Source organism: Nipponia nippon, unplaced genomic scaffold, assembly GCF_047370975.1.
Source record: "Nipponia nippon isolate SJK-2023a ecotype South Korea unplaced genomic scaffold, ASM4737097v1 scaffold_9, whole genome shotgun sequence".
Lineage (NCBI taxonomy): Eukaryota > Metazoa > Chordata > Aves > Pelecaniformes > Threskiornithidae > Nipponia > Nipponia nippon.
This window is the reverse complement of record NW_028262413.1, coordinates 16,559,959-16,581,176: the sequence shown is the minus strand read 5'-3', so window position 1 is coordinate 16,581,176 and position 21,218 is coordinate 16,559,959. Positions and strand designations below refer to the sequence as shown.

Here is a 21,218-nt window from a genome sequence, read left to right as displayed (position 1 = left end):
TCACTACTTCTGTCAAGTTTTTCTTTTGGCATACATATAAATTACAGTGTAATGATAGCTGAGTTTCTAATGTAAACTGAACTGTCTATGGTTCTTTTTTTCCTCTTCCATTTTTGTAACACAGCACCTGCAAGTCACTAATAGAGCTAGAGCAATAGCCCTGTCTGAAATAGAGAGTAACATTCTGACTGTATGTAATTATTCGCAGAACTGACACTGGCTTCAATAGGGACAAAGATTATTTTTTTTTTCCTTTGGTATTTTGTTTTTCTTCATGCAGTCATATTCAAAAAGGGCTGGTATTTCTTTATGTGGGTTAACGCATCAAGTCAGGATAGACTTAAAAATTAAAATTATGTTACCTTACTCTTTTAAAAATTATTTGGCATGTATTAGAACAAATAGTATTTGTGTGACACTGAGTGACACTTTATGAGGAATTGGATTCTAGGTGCTGCTTTTAGATCAGGGAGGGGTTGATAAATTTGAAACACAAGTGTGAGACACATTGCATATGTAATACTTGCAAAAGTGGGCCTAGCTCTGTTTTCCTGGCAGCTCTTAGTGTGTGAAACAAGACTTCTGCACTCATATTTTGGAGTTGCCCATCACAAGTGCTAAAATGTTCATCATTAAGTGGCTATAATGTTGTGTTGCCTAATAGCATGCAAGTCACCCAGCACAAGACAACCATTTCAGTTATTAACCAGACAGGGAAACTCCTTGCATTTATTGCAAAAGACCCTGGCATTTTTAAAGAAAAGCTATTAGGTCTGAAGGTCTGAGACAATGTCTGAAATAGTTTTGTAAATTTTTTTTTTCTTAAACCCTTTAAAATTTTAATACTTGAATTTGGATATCATCAAAGATTGTTTGCTTTACTTTTGAATGAAATTTCTTTTGAACTCTATGACTGTAAGCCGTGAAGTTAACACAAGACTAGCAATATTAATTTTTTAAAATCGATTTGTAAAGAAAAGCATGGTATTAGAATTGAGGCACTTGCAGGTGCTAACCAGGGGTTTTTCATGTATAAAGCAATTACAGTAATATTTTAAAAGAATCATCAAAACAGAAGAACCTTGTGAAAGAAGGTTTTGCTGTGCTTAGTGCCTGAAGTGCCTGAAGTTTCATTCAAACACCTGCATGGACATTTTGGATCTTTCTTTGTTATGCCAACTCTGTGTTTAACATTTCATGTAATGGTGACTTACATTTATGGGGACAGATTCTCAGCTGTTGCAAATAGTAGCTGAGCATCTAGCCTGCATAGACCTGTCACTCTCTACTTGGGTGGAATTGGTGGGCATGGAAACCAAACTACCATTTACCACTTCCATGTATCTCTATGTCAGTGTTGAGGCAATATAGAGGCTGTGCAGAGAAACTAACAGTTCTCATTTTGTACCTGATCTGTAGACAAATCAGAAAATTCAGGGCCTGATTCTTGAGTCTCACTATATTAAGATGTGTGTAATTAAGCCTGCTTTAAGCCTCCTTTAGGCTACCAAAATAGTGAGACATCCCTAACAGAAATAGGCATTGTAGGTAGCCCTTCTGCCTTCAGTACTCTCAGTCCACAGATATTGGCTTAAACCCTCTCCAACAAAACAAAACAAACAAAAAAACCAAATAAGCAAACCATCAAAACTGCAGAAGGTACTGAAATTACTGTAGACCAGCAAGAACAAAAGAAACACAGAATACCTTTAAGATACTCTGGTTTTCTTTTGTTCTTGCTGTTCTACAGTAATTTCAGTGCATCTTCCACCTCTCTTGTTTTTTGCTACTTTATATGGTATTTCTACTGTATAAACCAACAATGTTAATTTTCATCTTTGCTTGTTCCTGAGGTTTTCCTTTCATGCTTGCTTTGCAGACATGGAAGTAGTGTTCTCCCCTAGGAAGTACTCAGAACTTTGGCTGTTCATCATTTCCTAATGCCTTTTGACATATGTTGTCCTCCCTCTATATTTCAGCTGATTTGAAGATAATTGGTGTTGACCAATCTGCAAATGAGTTTTGTTTAAAAAACCATTAGCTACAATTGCTAACTATTCCATAATGATCACTATATGCACAGTAATTCACTGTGTAACAAATGTAATAATGCCCTTTTTATTAGTAGTAACTCTCATCATCCTTTGTATTCTGCCATTCCCAGTGCTCCTTCCTGTCTGCTCATATAGTATTTGCAGGCACAGTTACTTTCTAGCGTCTTGCCTTGGTAATTCATAATGGAAGTAAAAGCATAGAGTGTCAGTATGATCAGAGTGTGATAGTTCCTATTTTCAGAAGAACTTTGATGGCGTTTCTTGGAATTAGCAAGCATGTTAGCAACACCTAAACTGGTAAGCACCTCCAAAGTGTTAACAGAACACTTATTAAAATGAAAGGTGACAAAGTCTAGCTCAGGTTTATTTCTTTACCAGGGGCAGCATGCTCTTTGTTACAAAACTCCTCTACATTGTATTCTGTAGTGCATCTTCAACAGTTATGTGAATCATTGGAAAGAAACAAAAAAAAGCTACGATACACTCTGGAATTCTGTGTGCTTCCTTTTGTTATAAAAGGAGGACTGATGAAGTGTCTAACTTCATCTGCTGTTCCTCAGATCTTCCAAGCTCTCGTTAGAGCTGCAAAAGTGGAGGCATTCTTGCAATAGAACAAGAGATGACGTTCTGTATAATGCCTTGCTTGGCTATCAATCTAAAGTAATTTCTGTCTCCTAACAGCAAGCATGCCCACCAGTGAAACTGAGTCAGTGAACACAGAGAATGTCAGTGGGGAAGGAGAGAACCCAGCGTGCTGTGGGAGTTTATGGTGAGTACATGGACTGTTTTCAAGTACCCACCCTTATAATCTCAAAATTTAAAAGAATCATTCTTTCCTCACTGTTTATTTAGCCAAAACTGCTTTCAAATAGTCAAGCTATGTATGACACTGGGGGTTTTTTTTCCTTTCAGTAGTTTAATATTAGACAAATTATTACAGCATTAGAGCACTCCTAAAATTCTCGAGTTAAGAAGATATAAAACAATTAAACTAAACTTCTAGTGGAGTGATGTTTTCCTGAAAGCTTTTATAAAATATAGTTATTGTCCAAAACAATAAGAAAATAACAGAAGTCCCCTATGACGTGTAAAAAGAAGCATTTTCTGTTAAATTGTGCATGATCTGGAGAACATGTATTTTTTAGGCAATAACTGAATGTATGGAAGTATTTCTGTATCCCATGGTATTTGCTATTTATTTGCACAGATTTTCATGACTTCCATGCAGCTTCTACATGAGCAGTTTATTTACTCAGTTTTAAAGGAGATTTCCTTTCTTTCACTTAGAAAATTTGTAAAGCTTTACGAATGGTATTTCAGAAAATAAATAACAGACAATAGAATGTCAGAATTCATGATGCATTTTGTTAAAAGCTTGGGTTTATGTATATGTAATTCCAGTGTATTAATTTGCAAAATTCTAAAGAGAACAAATTTGTGTTAATTATTTTTTCCACATTCTTAAAAATGTGTTTTCCTTTTCTTCTAGTCAAGCTATCTCAAAATCCAAGTTCAGGTCAGTATTTTCCGTTCTCTTCATCACTCTTTTTCCTTGTGACTATTAACACATCATGATCATCTCATATAATTATTCTTTATTTACTGTACTTTAAATTTTACTCTGTGAAAATTCTTCCTAACAGTTACTGGTGAATACAAAAGTAAAGTATCCATGAACACTCTTGGAAATCAAACTCCCTGATTTACTTTGCTGATATTTGTGGCTCTCTTTTCACTTACTAGGAGCATTTGGGAATATGAGCTTCTATTTTCAAGTAAGATTGCAGAAGGGAAGTGTTATAAGCAAAATTAAGAATTAATAGTCCTGATATAGTAGACGCTGGATGTACAAGTACAAAACCAATAGGTTTCTTTATTTTGATTTTATTTTCCAGTCTTATAGGATACATATTTAGGATATCCTACTTATAGGATAATCGCAAACACAGAGGAGATACCTCTTTCTCTTTAAAAAGGTTAGGTTGCTCCATGAAGGAACAAAAAAAATAGCTATGTGATTTAAGGTAAGTAATCAAGTGATAGACTTAGTGAGTCACGAAGGACGAAGACACTCCTACAGTTGCAGACAACCCACAGAATAAGTATTTTTCACAGAAAATTTTCAGTGAAAAAAAAAGGACAATCAAGAAGATTTGGCAACATCTGGCATCAGCAGTTCTGGCAACATCTGGAATCATTCAAATTTTTTGACCCTAGTAAAACTGATTTCAGTATTGGATATATAGCAAGTAATTCATTGGTGACAGCAGTGTATTCTCCTTGCAACAGTGGAGAGGAATAGCATATCCAGGTTTATTCTACTAGCCTTAATAGCTCTAATGACCTACCAGCGCTGACCAGTTGCAAGCAGTTGGAGTGGACTTGTGTTCCTTCTGAATAGTCGTCTTTCTTTTTTGAAGAAGAGTTCCCAGGCAACAGTTCACTGGTGCTTTTCTACACTGAGCGTTTTTTCATGTGACGCTATGATCAAGCTTTATTTTGTCATCCCTTTCAGCCAGCAAACTGGTGACAGCATATAAATGTGCCTCACTCTGCTGAAGATTGTGGCCAATGGAGATCTGGCCATTTAGGATGGTAGTGAATACACAACTAACTTTTTAGACGTTTCATCATTAGTTATAAAAGCTGTATCATTTCTTGTATGCCTTCTGCTACGGAAACTGGCCTTAGCTACACCAACTGAATGGGCCAGTAATGTCCATGTGGACCTTTGAGCTTAACCCTTCATGAGAATTATGAGAGAGAAGACTGCTTTTAGCTTAATAAAGAGAAGCGATTCAGTGTGCTAATGGTCTGTAATTTCTCTTGCCGTTCCTTCCCGTTACCATAACAGTAGAACAAATGGAACAATTTGTTTAGTATTTCATTAGCTGAGAATCCCAAACAAGCGTGATTATTTTGAATGATGAGATTGTCTCCAATCAACCTTATAGCATATTCTTTATTGCTATGAAGCCTTCTCATGCTGGTTTTAAAGGAGAAACTTGAATATGAAGTGGTCATATGAAACTTCAAATACCAGGCAGTGCAATGCACTGCTATTATACTACATTCTCCAAGTTTGGTCTGTTTGCACAGTGAGCACTCATAGAAGCATTACAGAGAAAGCAAAGTAATGCCTATGTTCTGAACTGTGCCCATTATTCACATTTTAAGGAAAAAGAGAACTCCAGAAGCTCTGTTAAATGAAAGCTGCTACGTCATCTTTGAGAAAGGAAAATTTCTACCCAAACCTGATGTTTTTAATAGTCCAAGCAGTGAGTAAGAAGCAGTCAGTGCCATCCATCTCTACAATCATTGTTCATAATCAACACATCAGTTTGAAAGAATACTTATTTGCAAGCCAGAAAGTCACCAAAGTATCTCCAGCTGTCTAGATTCTGTCACTGTCCTAAATGTCTTTTACATGATCTCTTTGATCAGATCTTTACATGATCTTTGATTCATACATGTATTGCTGCATCTGTTCACAGAAGTTGTGGCAATTGGCAGTGGGACGTTGGTGTCTCTCATTTGGAAGTGCTGCAGGGGTCTACAGCTGCTTGAGATCTTCAGCCATACTGAAAGTTTTTAAGCTGAATTTGGTAATGGGAATTCCCCCTTCAAGTTTCACGTCTTTACTTGTAGCACTGTAGAAAGATCTATCCCTTTTAACGTAATGAATCCATGTGAGGAGTAGTATTGAGGCAACAGAGATCAAAATTATAGTTGTGCCATTGTCTTCCAAACAGATGTGGCTTGCGCCATGTCCCGGATGCCTAAAAACAGCTGACAACCTCTGTTATCAGAGAGTCAAAGCACTTTGAAGAGCTGCTGGCTTTGCAATGCCGCTGAGAACAGAGTGTATCTGCTCTTCTATCTGTACAAGGATCTGCAGACTCACAGTCCTCATCCCATTGCTTCTGGATACCCAACATCTTATATTTACAAAATCCATTTTTCTGATAGTCACAAGAATGTAATTTTGGTGTTTTTCATTGGAATCACAAGTTTCTAAAAAGCTCTTGTTTACCTAAAATACAGAAACTCTCAGTTCTGCAGCAAAGCCCTAGATTATGTGTTCAGCTGTCAGGGATGTCCTAGCACATTCTAAACCAAATGTTAAATCTTGGTCTAATTCCCACTCTTCTGGCGTCATCCTCAGTCCAGCTTCAGGAATGTTATTCTGCAATGGCAGTACACTGTGTTTCAGGGCAAAGTAAATTGGGACATAGCTTATCAAAATGCTTTTTATTGCAAGCTAGCCTACCTGCTGTACCACAAGTGAAAACAGAAATTAATCCATGGAAATATGTTTCTATACAGTCAGATCGGTACTTGGTTGAGAGAATTATATCCTATATATGGCAATTATCTGCCAGTTTATTAAGTGAAGGTATATATCAGCCACAGATTATGCTAGGATATATATGGGTAAATATGATCTGTGCTGCATATTTGTAATCTTCCAGGTGGAATTTGAAATGTTTTGGTACTAGAACAGCTGTTTTTTCTCCTCACATGGAAGCAACAGAGCTATGATTAGAGGAAGATGGGGATCTGCTAGTTGAAGAGATTTGTGCACGTTGTCCTCTGTGAAGATCTCTCTTAAAGAATTCACTTCCTCATTTGTCAGTATGATTATATGATCACATTAACCATCAAGTCATGCTAAAAAGCTGGTACTATGCCCTGAATCCTGTAGCTACAAAAATGAGGAATGGCAAAATAATCTCAAAGGCGTCTATTTTTTCATAATGAATGAGTGCTCTGGTGCAATTCTTCTGTCTCATATTTTATAAATAAGAGTAGTGAAGTTTAGGGTCTCTGCACAGATGTTAGCACCCACAATTACAGAAGAAATCATCGTGGGCATTAATATTTACTTCTCCCTGAACTTACTGGTGAAAACGTGAGGCATACCAGTTTTGCAGATGCAGGGATTATGCATGTGTTTCTAAACAGAAAGTCCAGTTCAGGAAAATACCATGTTATAATGAAAGGCTGCTGTTAGAAAATAATCTGAATGAATGTTCCTATCTTTGCGTAGGTCTAGTAGCAATACACAAACACACATGAATAGCAAGTAAATAAACTAAACTTCATAGATTCTGCATGACTGTCTGAAACTGAGTTCAGTCAGACTCAATGCAAAGCTGGATTTCCCATGTGTGGATTCAAATTTAAGACAGGCCTAAAGGGCCAAACTCAAATACCCGAGTGAATGAAAGTGAAATTGGAAACACATTTGTAACAATAATGATTTGCTCATAAATAGTTATGAAGAAAAAATGATAAATTATTTAATGAGAACAAAACCAGTGAATAATTTAGTTTGTTGTAACAAACTATGCCAACTATAGGTGTCCTCTGTGATTTTAATATTTATTCAGCTGCTATATTTTGTGAAAAATGCTTGATAATTTCATGAAAGCAATATTTTATCATTGCAAATTCATGAAAATGGAATTTCTCTTCAAAATAAAAGGGTACATTTCATTCTTCCAGAAAAAAATTATGCTATTTGGTTAAAACTAGGAGGGGCAGTTACTAAAATATAGAAAACTGTTAAGTGAAAATAGTGTAATTCGTTTTCCTATTTTATATAGCTGCAGGTTTTCCTGGCACAACAGGCCATCTATTTCAGTGTGCTTCTCACTATTTATTTCTTTACTTGTACCATCTAATGAAGGTAGAAAATTACTCCTATTCTCCTTTTTGAATTTTTGCTTTATTTCTGTAGGCTTTTTACATATGCTTATATTATTCATATACGTCTACATGTAGGTGCTGTTGCACACCCTTCGGCAGCATTTTCATACGTGTACCACTGTTTTGTCACTGATTCCACAGACCTTTGGGGGGAAAAAAAAGCCCCATTGGCTTCAGAGAGCTATGAGTTATTCACTTGGAGACTGTTTTTGGCTTCTATGAGTAGAGATATCCAAACAATATTATTCTTGTCTCATAAGACTCTTGTCTCATTTACTTCAATGATAGGGTGTTCTGTAAGTGTAAAAAAAGGCTGTTTTACCTACCCAGGGAGTGAACCATCCTGATGATGGCCATGGACATAGTGCTATTTAGCAGGGGACTGGCAAGATAAAAATGTTCTTGAATACTGTGTTACTTTAGGTCAGGACAGGATATTTTTCCTTAATATGGTTAGAATACTGCAAAGGCTTGAAACATCTTTGTACTGATGTCTGAAACCAATATGAATTTCCATTACTACAAGTACAAATTTAAGGTGCGTAAGGAGAACTCAATGCTTGAATGCAATGCTAAGTTCAGTTGTTTTTATGGTGTTGTTATTGCATATTGGTGCTATTTTCTGTGACAGATTTAAAGCGTTTCTGATTTTATACATACTAAATACAATACCTGCTAATTCAGACACTGAAAGCATTAAGAAATTCACCTAGTTATTTGTAACAATTTTCAGAAGCCATAGTTCCATGTTTGTGGTACTGCCAAAAGGGCTGCAGTGCCTTTCCTCTGTCTCAGCCACTCATTCTTCCCGCTCGTTCTGTGATGTGGCAATGCAATGAATTGGATCAGACAACTGACCGGCTAAAATCAACCCAGAAAAAAAAGAAATTGGTTTCCACCAGTCAGTTTTCAGGTCTGCCTCACATCATTAGGGCTAGTTTTTGCAAAAGGGAAAGGAGATAGCAGAACAAGGAGAGCAGACCACCCCTTTCCATTACAACAGATTTATGCTAGACTGGCTTGACAGTGAAACTGTAGAGAAAGAAGCTTATACATGCACACTCTTCTCAGTTCTTTGCTATTTTTAAGTTAGGTTAAGCTTCCATTGGGGTCTGAGCCTGCTCTGTGCCTTGAATTTTGGATGAAGCAGTTGTCGGTTCCTGAAATTCATTATCTGAATCCACGGTTGTAGTTCTGGGTGTGTGAATTTTATATGCCTCCTTTTAGGTAATATCAAGTGCTTCCTAATCCTTCTCTTCCTATGACCCAGCAATATATTTTCTTCCTGTTTCACAAATGGAAATGCAACCCAGGGAGACTTACTGGTTTACTAAAGTTCCCAGAAGTGAAGCAGAGACATTCAATCTAGTTTTATGAGTCCAAAGCTAAGCTAATACCCTCACTTGTGAATCCAGCTCATATCTAGATAGGGCCTGTTCGCTTGTCCTTGATTGTCACTCTTACTCATTTCACAAACATTTGCCCACTGACACAATTTCAAGGCACGTCGGTAGAAATTTCTAGAAGTTGCTGGCTGAGATTTCTAACATTATAGGGTAGATTTCTAAAAGTTGACCTCAACATCCTGCCAGAATTTTGCCTGTGGTTTAACTCAAAGCCTGCGTTTTCAGACTAAATGTTATTTGAATTCTAAGTTGCTTCTCCTGGCTTTTCTTTACTGCTATTAAGTGTATGGGGCCTGGGAAGACAGATATATCTTGTTACTCAATGAAATATTAAATGCAGCTAAATCTAATGATGTCACAGGCAATTAGAGGCTCCAAAAGTTGCGGTTTACATTTAAAAATCTATAATGAAATCTAAAAAAGGAATAACAAATTAGCACTCCCTAATCTGCATCTGGTAATAGTTTACACAACTAAGTATTGCGCACACATTTCTGAAAATACACCGCTCATGCATACATACTTGCACTATGTTTTCCACACAGAAGAAATCCTCCTTAAGTTCATATGTGTTTTCTGTCATAATAATAAATATGTTTTATTTGAACTTTCAGTCGACGCTGGCGTCGCTGGAATCGATTTAATCGAAGAAAATGTAGAGCTGCAGTAAAATCTGTCACATTTTATTGGCTTGTTATTGTCTTGGTCTTTCTGAACACATTAACTATCTCATCGGAGCATTATAATCAACCTGACTGGCTGACCCAGATCCAAGGTACAATCAAAAATTATTTGTCCTGTTTTTGGCTATGGATACTTGCATTCTTATCAGTGCCTACTTTTGTACTTTGCCATTTTTTTGTTGTTTGCTGTCCTGAAGGGTATTCAGCCCAGCCACAGGCAGATACAAGAAATGACTGAATGTATTTGATTTCCACAACTGTAATACAGCTTAATGGCATACCAGCAAAAACCTGACAACACCAAGTTGTAAATACCTGTACTTTTTTTGTTAAACCGTGCTTGAAAGATGAGGAAAGAAATGGTAACTGGCACAGCAGAACATGCTGTGGGCTGTGTTGCTTAATTTACAGTGTGGACTCAAGCTGTGAGTTGAGCAGCCATGAACTGCACAACGGATTGAAAAGATGAATAGTTTATAAGTGGCAGGAAGCTTTACATCCTTGTGTAACTTTTGCCACTTAGGCAACAAATACAGTCCAACATAAAAAAACAGTACTTCCTTCCTAAGCAAAAGGCTTCAAACTAGTATAGAAAGTATAGTACTAATATGTTAAAATAAAAATGGAATCTATGAGACAATTCAGGAATGTCTTTTCTTTTGTTTTTAATATTTTGTTCCAGATATCGCAAATAAAGTTCTTCTGGCTTTATTCACCTGTGAAATGTTAGTAAAGATGTACAGCTTGGGCCTACAGGCTTATTTTGTTTCTCTTTTTAACCGCTTTGATTGCTTCGTTGTTTGTGGTGGCATTGTTGAAACCATTTTGGTGGAGTTGGAAATTATGTCACCCCTTGGAATTTCAGTGTTTCGCTGTGTTCGTCTCCTGCGTATTTTTAAAGTAACAAGGTAAGATTAACTAATACTGCTAACTTTAGGGATAGCTGAAGGGTGATCAGCAATTCTTTCGTAATACTTCATCATGCGCTGCTCTTTTACTGTTTTGTTTGGGGTTTTTTTGGTGTGTGTTAACACACGCATTTTAATTTGTAGGCACTGGGCATCCCTGAGCAACTTGGTAGCATCCTTGTTAAACTCAATGAAGTCCATTGCTTCACTGTTGCTTCTGCTTTTCCTCTTCATCATAATCTTCTCGTTGCTTGGAATGCAGCTGTTTGGAGGCAAATTTAATTTTGATGAAACTCAAACAAAACGGAGCACCTTCGATAATTTTCCACAAGCTCTTTTAACTGTATTCCAGGTAACTTTCTTTCATCCCGTATGAAACATTTTACCTTTGATGATCAACAAAACTGTTTAAGAGATCATGTTGCCTGAAAATAAAATCACGAATACTATTTATTCAGTTTACTTTAAGTAGCATTCTGCTCATTCAATTCAGTACTCTGGTAACTCTGCACCATTTATACCATTTGTTTCATGTCTTACTTGATCTATCTATGCAACATAGCTGTCATATTACTTCACAAAATTAAATCTCCTTTGTCCATCAAATACCTGACTAGAAAAAGAGGTGGAATGTTATTTTTATTTTAATCAAATTATTTTCTTTAACTTCATTAGCTGTATAAAAGTTCAGCTATTCCCAAGCAGGAAAAAATGAGAAGCATTGTAAGAGTGCGTATTTGCATATGGGTCATATCACTTACAATATAAAAAAAAGTATGAATTTCTTTAAAGAGGCACTGTCAGGTTTATTAAAATTTTAAAGCAACTTGTCTGTTACTTGTGAAAAGATAGGGCTATACTTAGAGTTTACTTTCCACTATTTTATGATCCTTTTCATTTTTCCCCATTTGGGTACTGGAATTAGGCTAATTGTTTTCATCTTTCTAGCCATTTTCACATTCAGCTTTGCACATTACCACAACATTTGGTTTCAGACATTGTAGGCGAGTGTTTAAAGTTGACATTGCAAGACTCAACTTTATGTCAACTTCCTATGTCTTTGGTTTCATCTGGTGACGGCCCAGAGCAAGCAAAAAATCCTTCCCTGTAATTTTAATATAAGGAAATCTTAATAAGAAATTTCCTTAAGAGGAGAAGTGTCCACATTTGACCAACATTGCCCCTTCAAAAAATTAAGGCTGTACTTTCAAACTCAGCTGAGTTAGATTTTATTCAGATTTTGGGCTGCCTCATTTTCAAAGGAATGAGGCTTCCTTCAGTTTCAGAATACACTTAGGAGCAACCAACCTGTTAGGTGCTCAACAACTACGAAAATCAGCTTGAAAAGTTTAACTCTCCAAAAATCAATTTCAGAAATTGGCATGCATATAGTTTTCTTCAACAACCATGTAATTACTTGGAAGCAGAGGCAGTATTACATGTTTTCTCGGGATAGAACTGGTAATTTTTAAGATGTTACTTAGAAATATATAAAGTGGCCCTATAACCTGCATTGTAATGCTCAGAATTTTTGTCATAGTACAGAAAAAGTGGAGTTGCATCGTTGTAAACTGTCCTTTTGACTAATCAACAGATTTCTGTAAAATTGTTCTAGACTTACGTGAAATTATGGGAAGCAATAGCCAATAAGAAAATCATGTAATTCTCCCGCAGCATTGAACTCCATTCAGTTTAAAATAGCTACTATTTCAAAAGCTATAGTAGTAGTGTATGTGTGTGTGGTACATCTATTATATAATTTATGATAAGGTGGCCAGTCCCTGTTAAACTGAAATTGGGTAGACCAATTTGCAGAACTAACAAATGGCATACACTAGAAAAAATTTGTGGCCACTATTTAAAAAAAAGAGAACCTTAAAACATATACTAACTTGATTTTCAAGAGTGATGAATATTTGCAGGCATTACTACACATGTGGCATTACTAAAAATTGGGGCTCTTACTTTTGCATGCCAAAAGCAATAAAATTATAGGCTTTTATTTTTATTATTTTTGCCTTTGAAGTTCAGTGATGTAAATGCATAGCATAAAATAAAATAAAATAAAATAGAATAGAATAAAATAAGATAAAATAAAATAAAATAAAATAAAATAAAATAAAATAAAATAAAATAAAATAAAAGCCGATAGAGTTAAACCCAAGCTTTCAGGAGATGCTTATTTAAATGGAAATTTTAAAACAATGCATGAAAAGATTATGGTATTGCTTTATGTATACAGAAGGTTAGCCTTATTGTGTATTGTGGTCAGAGGAAACACATTTCTCTATATATCTATTATATATTGCTCTTTTTGATGTTGAGTTACTAATAATGTATCTGCTTCTTAGATTCTAACAGGTGAAGACTGGAATGCTGTTATGTATGATGGCATAATGGCATATGGTGGCCCATCATCGTCAGGCATGATAGTCTGTATATATTTCATTATCCTCTTCATCTGTGGTAACTGTATCCTTTGCAGTCACTGGAAACATCTCCAAATGGGGCTGTGTGCCAGGGACATATGCAAAGTTTCTCTAGGACGGAGTAAATTGCAATGGACATGCAAACACTTTCTGCATGGGCTAAGTCCTTTAAGTAGACTTTTCTTTGTACACCCATTCCCTAATGAATGAGATTCCAGTGAACTCCAAGTCCATCTTGAGCCACCACAATGGCAGAAAGCAGAGAATTTTTTCTTTCTTCCTTCAGTGGGAAAACAGCCTTACTCTACCTGCTTGTCTCTATTTGACATCTCTCCCTCTGAAAATGCGTGGATGTAGTCTGATCTAATTTCCTATTCATCCTTTTGACGCTTGATATCGCCCTGTTAATTCTGACACACACCGACAGTGGAGCCAGTGATCCACTATATAGTGCAGGGACCAGATGAGAGAAATCTGCACGGAGAAATGCTGAGTCAGTTAGGATTAAGTCTGCTGGAGCATTCCCCTTCCCTGCCTTCAGTGTTCTGGAAAAACTTCCTTGGCCCCATGTAGCAGCAGAAACTAGTGTCATTCTCAGAAGTTCTTAAAAGATCAGGAGGTGGTAAAAGGGCAAAAACATTATATTTTTTGTACTATACAGTACTTGTATCACTATTTGTACTTAACTGATATGGACTGAAATACAGAAGATGATAGAGGTTGTTGTAGACACAGAAGATAGTGCATTATAAAAATGAATTTTTCAAAATGCCTGAACAGTCTTCACTTTTAATAGACAGTGTTTCATACTTGAAACTTGCTCAGGCTAGCATAAAGCTGAATTCCATTTGTTTAAAAAATAAGTCGAGTATTCTGCTATTTTAAAATCAGTGACCCTAATGGATCTCTTCTTATTTTACACCCAGTGTTAATCTAGTCCATTAAATGAGTGTCATTTGCACTACACTCCAGCATCACACATCTCTACACCGTAGGTTGGGAACATGTGTTTTATATCTCTCAAGTTGTCAGTGTTTATGCTGATAATAAACCAAACAAGTATAGTAAGGCATAATGTCCTTAAAATGATTTGAAATAGATATCTTGCTAAATGTCTTCTTGGCCATTGCTGTGGATAACTTGGCAGATGCTGAAAGTCTAAATACAGCTCAGAAAGAAGAAGCTGAAGAAAAGGAAAGGAAAAAGAATGCGAGGTAAAATAGCATGGGCATGTTGAATAAGCAGGAGAGGGGATGAGGAGTATACTGAATTCTTTCGTAAGGATTTTCTTTACTTTATATAAATGTCTTTACCATCTTCAAAATTTATTGGACTCAAGAAAAAAATGAAAGGTTTACCTAGACATTGAAATAAAGCCCAATTAGTATGATTTTAGATAAAAGTTGGGTAGTAATTGGGAAAACGGGACATAATGACATTAAGGACTTAGTGATAAGCCAACTGATATGTAAACATTGCAATGGTAGGATTTATGGCGCAATTAGAACAAGAATGTATCTGTTGTTGCCAGTGCACAACTCCCTGTGGAATCAGTTCTCTGAGCCTTATATAGACAAGAAGAAAATCTTCTTTGAAATCAGTGCAGGCCTACTGAAGTCAATTGAAGTTGTTTGTATGAGTCCAAGGGCACAGTTTATCCCTCTAGAAAGGAGTAATGATCATGCATTGAATTTTTTAGGGATTAGCTACTGGAATTATATTCAAAATGATAATCTTTTAAATGGATCATTGCATTCACACGCAATAGATTTTATTGCTCTGACACCTGCAGCTGTGCAAATAATTTAAAATATTTTACTATATGGTTTTAGGTATGCTCTCTTAACTTTTCATAGAATGGGTATAGTTAACTTAAAATCTTCTGTCTTTACATGATGTGCTTTGTAATTGTTGTTGTGTTGTTTTGTAGAAAAGAGAGTCTGGAAAATAAAAAAAGTGAGAAGTCAGAAGGTGACCAAAAGAAGCCCAAGGATAGTAAGGTGTTTATTCTAAAAACTGTGTCTTCTCTAAGAAGCAGCTTTACTAATTTTGCTAGGAGTACTTTTCAAGACTACTGTGTATTGTACAATCTCTTTTATGAACGCATCATCCCTACATTTTTTTCTAGCCAAAGGAAACTTCGTTCTGATGCTTTGCATCCTCACAGAATCTCTTAACCCAGAAAATCTGTTGGTTTCAGGATATCCTGAGAAGAGAAACTCTTAGAGCCATGGAATAGTTAAAGTTAGAAAAAATTGACATCATTTTAGGATCCCTGTAGGTATTTTGCATGATAAATCCAATGGAAGAGATTAGTGAATGATAAACTCTTAGTAGAATGTTCAAACATTCTTGGTAATTTTTACCAAAACCTGATTGTTATATTCTAATTGTGATCTACATAGCCAGAAGAATGTGGATACTATAGAACAATCATCTTTTAAAGATGTGTATTAAACTGTCAGCTCTCCTCTCTTCTCAGAGTTACCCTGTTTCAGAAAACTTGAGACTAAGCATAAGAATCACGTCCCTGACTTCAGAGGCTTATTTGGTTTGCTTTCTGTTGAACTTTATACTCCAAGCTATATTTATTTTTCTTCTTGTGCATCCCTTTCATGGCTGTAGGTGACAATTGCTGAATATGGAGAAGGAGAGGATGAAGATAAAGATCCCTATCCACCCTGTGATGTACCAGGTATGTGAATACGAGCCAGAAGACACACACGTTTGAGTTTGCTAAAATATCCTAAACTTGCTGTTGCTGAACACAGAGTCAATTCCTTTGAAGTCGGTGAAGTTGTGCTCTGTTATCAGTGGATAAATAGGCCCGTAAACTGCTAAGTATTATCTTTTCCTGCAGCTTCCTAGACAATACAAACAGCATATGAGAGTTAATACTGTGAGCCTGAAGACTGCTGTCATAATACTATCTGGATGTGAGAGCAAATTCTAAACTTTTCTGAAACATTTGGCAAAAAAGGACATTCCAGGGCTGATGATGTTCGATCACTTTTCTCTTAGCTTCTTCCAGTCCAGTGAGCATACTTATCTAAAAATCAGTTCTGTCTGATTGTCTGGATGCTTATTACAGAAATCTGTCCTACCTTTTGAGCACTCAGTACTCAACCAGAGCACAGAGCTCCGCACCCCTACAGCACAGCTCAGGGGTGGCCTGACAGTCAGGGGCTGAGCTTAAGTGGGACTCCAGAGCCCATGTGCAGGGGCTGTGAGTGGAGACCCCAAATAAGGCTGATCAGGGCCAGTAAAGCCTATTAGTGCACTCAGGGCACTTACGTGCACACCCATATATGCACATAAACATGCATGTGAGCTCATGATAACTATATGCATGTTCATATATTGATTCATAGTTTTTTAAAGCCATGCTATAAATATGTATTTCCTGTAAGCCATATATATTTTAATATAAGCCATGCTTTTCTAGTGTTGTGAACAAAACCTCAGTGTTTTTTATTTTATAGTAAAAAAGTGTTTAATTTAAAGTAGGTGAAGATGAAGAAGATGAGGAGGATGAACCAGAGGTACCAGCAGGCCCACGTCCCCGTAGAATATCAGAACTAAATATGAAGGAGAAGATAACACCGATCCCTGAAGGGAGTGCCTTCTTCATTTTCAGCAGCACCAATCCGTAAATATAATTTTGAAAAATACTGTTTTAGTCCATCAAGGTTGAGCAGTGAAGGACCAGGCCTCCTTCCAGTGAGGTCAGGAATAGAACTCCAGCATCTTCAACAGGAGAGAGATTGGTGTCTCTCCTAAAATTTTCTGAATGACTTGGTAAATGAAAAGAATTTCATAAATATATTAATTTGCTTCCCACTGTTGAAGATAATAGCATTTTGTACATATAGTCTGTCAAGTCTGCACATGTCTGAAACATACCCTTTCATGTATATTAGCTATTTAGTATGTTAGCCACTGGATATAAAAGGTGTGACATAAGATCTGAGCATCTTCTACATGAGATAGGAATCCTAGTAACCCTAGGAACCTTTGTGGAGCAATACAGGTGAGAAAGGAGAAAAGAAAATAAGAGAAAAAGAGAAAAGAAGGAGAAAAGATGTGTATATTCCTCTTGGGGTAACAGCATTTTCCCAGACTCAAGCAAACACTGAAGTTAAAGGCAAATTATTTTAAAAATCAAGAGCAATAATAGTTGGATTTTGGGGGGAATTGGAATCTTTCACTGCTCAGTCTAACTCCAGAGCATTTGAAGTTCTACACTGATGAAGAAAGCCAACTTCGGTAGTCAGTCAAAGTCATTACTGATTGTTGGATGGAAGTGAGCAAGTGAACTAAATTCAGTTCCTACAGACTGAACATAGCTGTTACATTTGTATATAGCAATTTCATGAGCAGTCTTAGAAGGGAGATTATTTGGCATGGGAGAATGCTGTCTTCTCAGTGGTAGAGGTCATCACACTTAAGTTTAGAAGACGGTGTGATGATCGAGATACAGTGTTTTAGGGTGTATCATATTCATTGCATGGGTTGTCTAAAGCTCTTCAGAATTTTCAAACAAACTGGAAAGAGAGCTATCTAAACTAGTAATTTTAAGAACACATATGCTGAATGCAAAAACGTTATATTTGTTGAACATGTCAAATTGCTTTTGGCCTTAACTAATGCTACATATTCTCAGGCCAAAATGGCCATCTTACTTAACTAAGACACACTATACTCAAATCATCTACTTAACAACAGAAGAACAAATTTTCCCCAAGAACCTTCTGATTCTTCAGCAGAATTTAGACAACTTCAGTGTTAGTCAGTTACAAACCTGATCCTACCTTTTTGCCAATTTAATCCTGGACTTACTGTACCAGGGTGCTCAACAGCATTTGTAATAACCTTGGGCTCAGTGACTCTAAGCATATGTACAGTTCCACTTCATGTTATGTGGCTGAAACTTAGCAGCTCTGTAATCTTCAACACCCACTTGTCCTATAATTCTAGAAGAAAATCTTCATGGGAGATTCTGATTTGTGTTGAGTCGCTAAGTAGCACAATGAGACCTACAGTCTAAGCCACATAGAATCATAGAATCATAGAATCATTAAGGTTGGAAAAGACCCTTAAGATCATAAAGTCCAACCATTAACCTATCATTTCCAAGTCCACCACTAAACCATGTCTTCAAGCACCTCGTCTACACAGCTTTTAAATACTTCCAGGGATGGAGACTCAACCACTTCCCTGGGCAGCCTGTTCCAGTGCCTGACTACCCTTTCAGTGAAGAAGTTTTTCCTAATATCCAACCTAAACTTCCCCTGGCGCAGCTTGAGGCCATTTCCTCTTGTCCTATTGCTTGTTACTTGGCAGAAGAGACCGACCCCCACCTCGCTACAACCTCCTTTCAGGTAGTTGTAGAGAGCAATAATGTCTCCCCTCAGCCTCCTTTTCTCCAGGCTAAACAACCCCAGCTCCCTCAGACGCTCCTCATATGGCTTGTGCTCTAGACCCTTCACCAGCTTCGTTGCCCTTCTTTGGACACGCTCCAGCACCTCGATGTCCTTCTTGTAGCAAGGGGCCCAAAACTGAACACGGTACTCGAGGTGCGGCCTCACCAGTGCCGAGTACAGGGGCACTATCACCTCCCTGGTCCTGCTGGCCACACTATTTCTGATACAAGCCAGGATGGTGTTGGCCTTCTTGGCCACCTGGGTACACTGCTGGCTCATGCTCAGGCAGCTGTCAGCCAACACCCCCCAGGTCCTTTTCTGCCAGGCAGCTCTCCAGCCACTCCTCCCCAAGCCTGTAGCGTTGCATGGGGTTGTTGTGACCCAAGTGCAGGACCCGGCACTGAGCCTTGTTGAACCTCATACAGTTGGCCCCGGCCCAACGATGCAGCCTGTCCAGACCCCTCTGTAGGGCCTTCCTACCCTCCAGCAGATCAACACTCCCGCCCAACTTGGTGTTGTCTGCAGACTTACTGAGGGTGCACTCAATCCCCTCATCCAGATCATCGATAAAGATATTGAACAGGACCAGCCCCAATATTGAGCCATGGGGAACACCACTCGTGACCGGCCGCAAACTGGATTTGACTCCATTTACCACCACTCTCTGGGCTCAGCTGTCCAGTGGAGTGTGCACTTATCCAAGCCGTGAGCAGCCAGCTTCTCCATGAGAATGCTGTGGGAGACAGTGTCAAAGGCCTTACTAAAGTCCAGGTAGACAACATCCACAGCCTTCCCCTCATCCACTAAGCGGGTCACCTTGTCATAGAAGGAGACCAGGTTAGTGATGCAGGACCTCCCTTTCATAAACCCATGCTGGCTGATCCTGATCCCTCAGTCGTCCCGCATGTGCTGCATAATGGGCGCTCAAGATGATCTGCTCCATGACCTTCCCTGTCACCAAGGTCAGGCTGACAGGCCCGTAGTTCCCCAGATCCTCCTTCCGACCCTTCTTGTAGGTGGGTGTCACATTTGCTAACTTCCAGTCGTCCGGGACCTCCCCGGTTGACCAGGACTGCTGATAAATCATGGAAAGTGGCTTGGCAAGCTCCTCTGCCAGCTCCCCCAGTAGCTTTGGGTGGATCCTGTCTGGCCCCATAGACTTGTGGGCATTCAGGTGGAGGAGCAGGTCAGTGACTGTTACCTCTTCAACAACTGGGGCTTCATTCTGCTTCCTATCTCCATCTCCCAGCTCAGGGGCCTGAAAACCCTGAGGATGACCAGTCTGACTATTAAAGACTGAGGCAAAGAAGGCATTAAATACCTCAGCCTTCTCCTCATCCTTCATGGCAGTGTTTCCCTCTGCACCCAACAAAGGATGGAGATTCTCCTTGGCCCTCCTTTTGTCACTGATATATTTGTAAAAACATTTTTTGTTATCTTTAACTGCGGTGGCCAGTTTAAGTTCTAGCTGGGCCTTTGCCTTTCTGATCTTCTCCCTGCATAACCTCACAACATCCTTGTAGTCCTCCTGAGTCACCTGCCCCTTCTTCCAAAGGTGGTAGGCTCTCCTTTTTTTCCTGAGTTCCAGCCAAAGCTCTGTTCAGCCAGGCCGGTCTTCTCCCCCGCCTGCTTGTCTTACGGCACATGGGGACGGCCTGCTCCTGTGCTTTTAACACTTCTTTCTTGAATAACATCCAGCCTTCCTGGACTCCTTTGCCCTTCAGGACTGCCTCCCAAGGGACTCTGTTAACCAGACTGCTAAACAATCCAAAGTCTGCCCTTCTAAAGTTCAGGGTAGCGGTTTTGCTGACCCCCTTCCTTACTTCTCCAAGAACTGAAAACTCTATCATTTCATGGTCGCTGAGCCCAAGACAGCCTCCGACCACCACATCACCCACCAGGCCTTCCCTGTTTGTAAACAGCAGGTCCAGTGGGGCACCTCCCCTCGTTGGCTCGCTTACCAGGTGCATCATGAAGTTATCTTCCACACCCTCCAGGAACCTCCGAGACTGCTTTCTCTCTGCTGTGTTGTATTTCCAGCAGAGATCTGGTGAGTTGAAGTCTCCCACGAGAACAAGGGCTAGAGATGGTGAGACTTCAGCCAACCGCTTGTAGAATACTTCATCTGTTTCCTCATCTAGGTTGGGTGGTCTATAACAGACTCCCACCAGGATATCTGCCTTATTAGCCTTTCCTCTGATCTTCACCCATAAGCACTCATCCTTATCGTTACCTTCGTTGAGCTTTAGACAATCAAAACACTCTCTAACGTACAAGGCTACCCCACCACCTCTCCTTCCTTGCCTGTCCCTTCTAAAGAGCTTGTAGCCGTCCATTGCAGCACTCCAGTTGTGCGAGTCATCCCACCATGTTTCCGTAATGGTGATCACATCATAGTTTTCCTGCCGCGCAATGGCTTCCAGCTCCTTACCATATGAGTATCATCTTACCATATGAGTATTTTTGACAGCTTTAATAAGAATCAAATCAAACTGAGGATCTGAAATGACTTATTATCTAGTGTTGGTCCTTTTGACATTGGCCTCTGTATGCGCACAGTGGTACAAACACTGGAACTTGTAGTGGCATTCATAACCCATTGA

The 21,218-nt window shown here is 38.5% G+C and overlaps 1 protein-coding gene across 5 annotated transcripts in view; it reads left to right on the top strand.

The window, feature by feature from the left end:
* CACNA1D (calcium voltage-gated channel subunit alpha1 D) overlaps positions 1-21,218 on the top strand; it is a 212,219-nt gene that overhangs the window by 115,252 nt on the left and 75,749 nt on the right. For all 5 annotated transcript variants that reach the window (XM_087743000.1, XM_087742999.1, XM_087742997.1 and 2 more), the window contains exons 10-19: positions 2,736-2,823; positions 3,544-3,570; positions 9,787-9,947; positions 10,538-10,763; positions 10,908-11,115; positions 13,115-13,235; positions 14,292-14,406; positions 15,123-15,192; positions 15,818-15,887; positions 16,697-16,841. In XM_087743000.1, the coding sequence (XP_087599126.1) occupies positions 2,736-2,823; positions 3,544-3,570; positions 9,787-9,947; positions 10,538-10,763; positions 10,908-11,115; positions 13,115-13,235; positions 14,292-14,406; positions 15,123-15,192; positions 15,818-15,887; positions 16,697-16,841 (1,231 nt within the window). The remainder of the gene's footprint in view (positions 1-2,735; positions 2,824-3,543; positions 3,571-9,786; positions 9,948-10,537; positions 10,764-10,907; positions 11,116-13,114; positions 13,236-14,291; positions 14,407-15,122; positions 15,193-15,817; positions 15,888-16,696; positions 16,842-21,218) is intronic.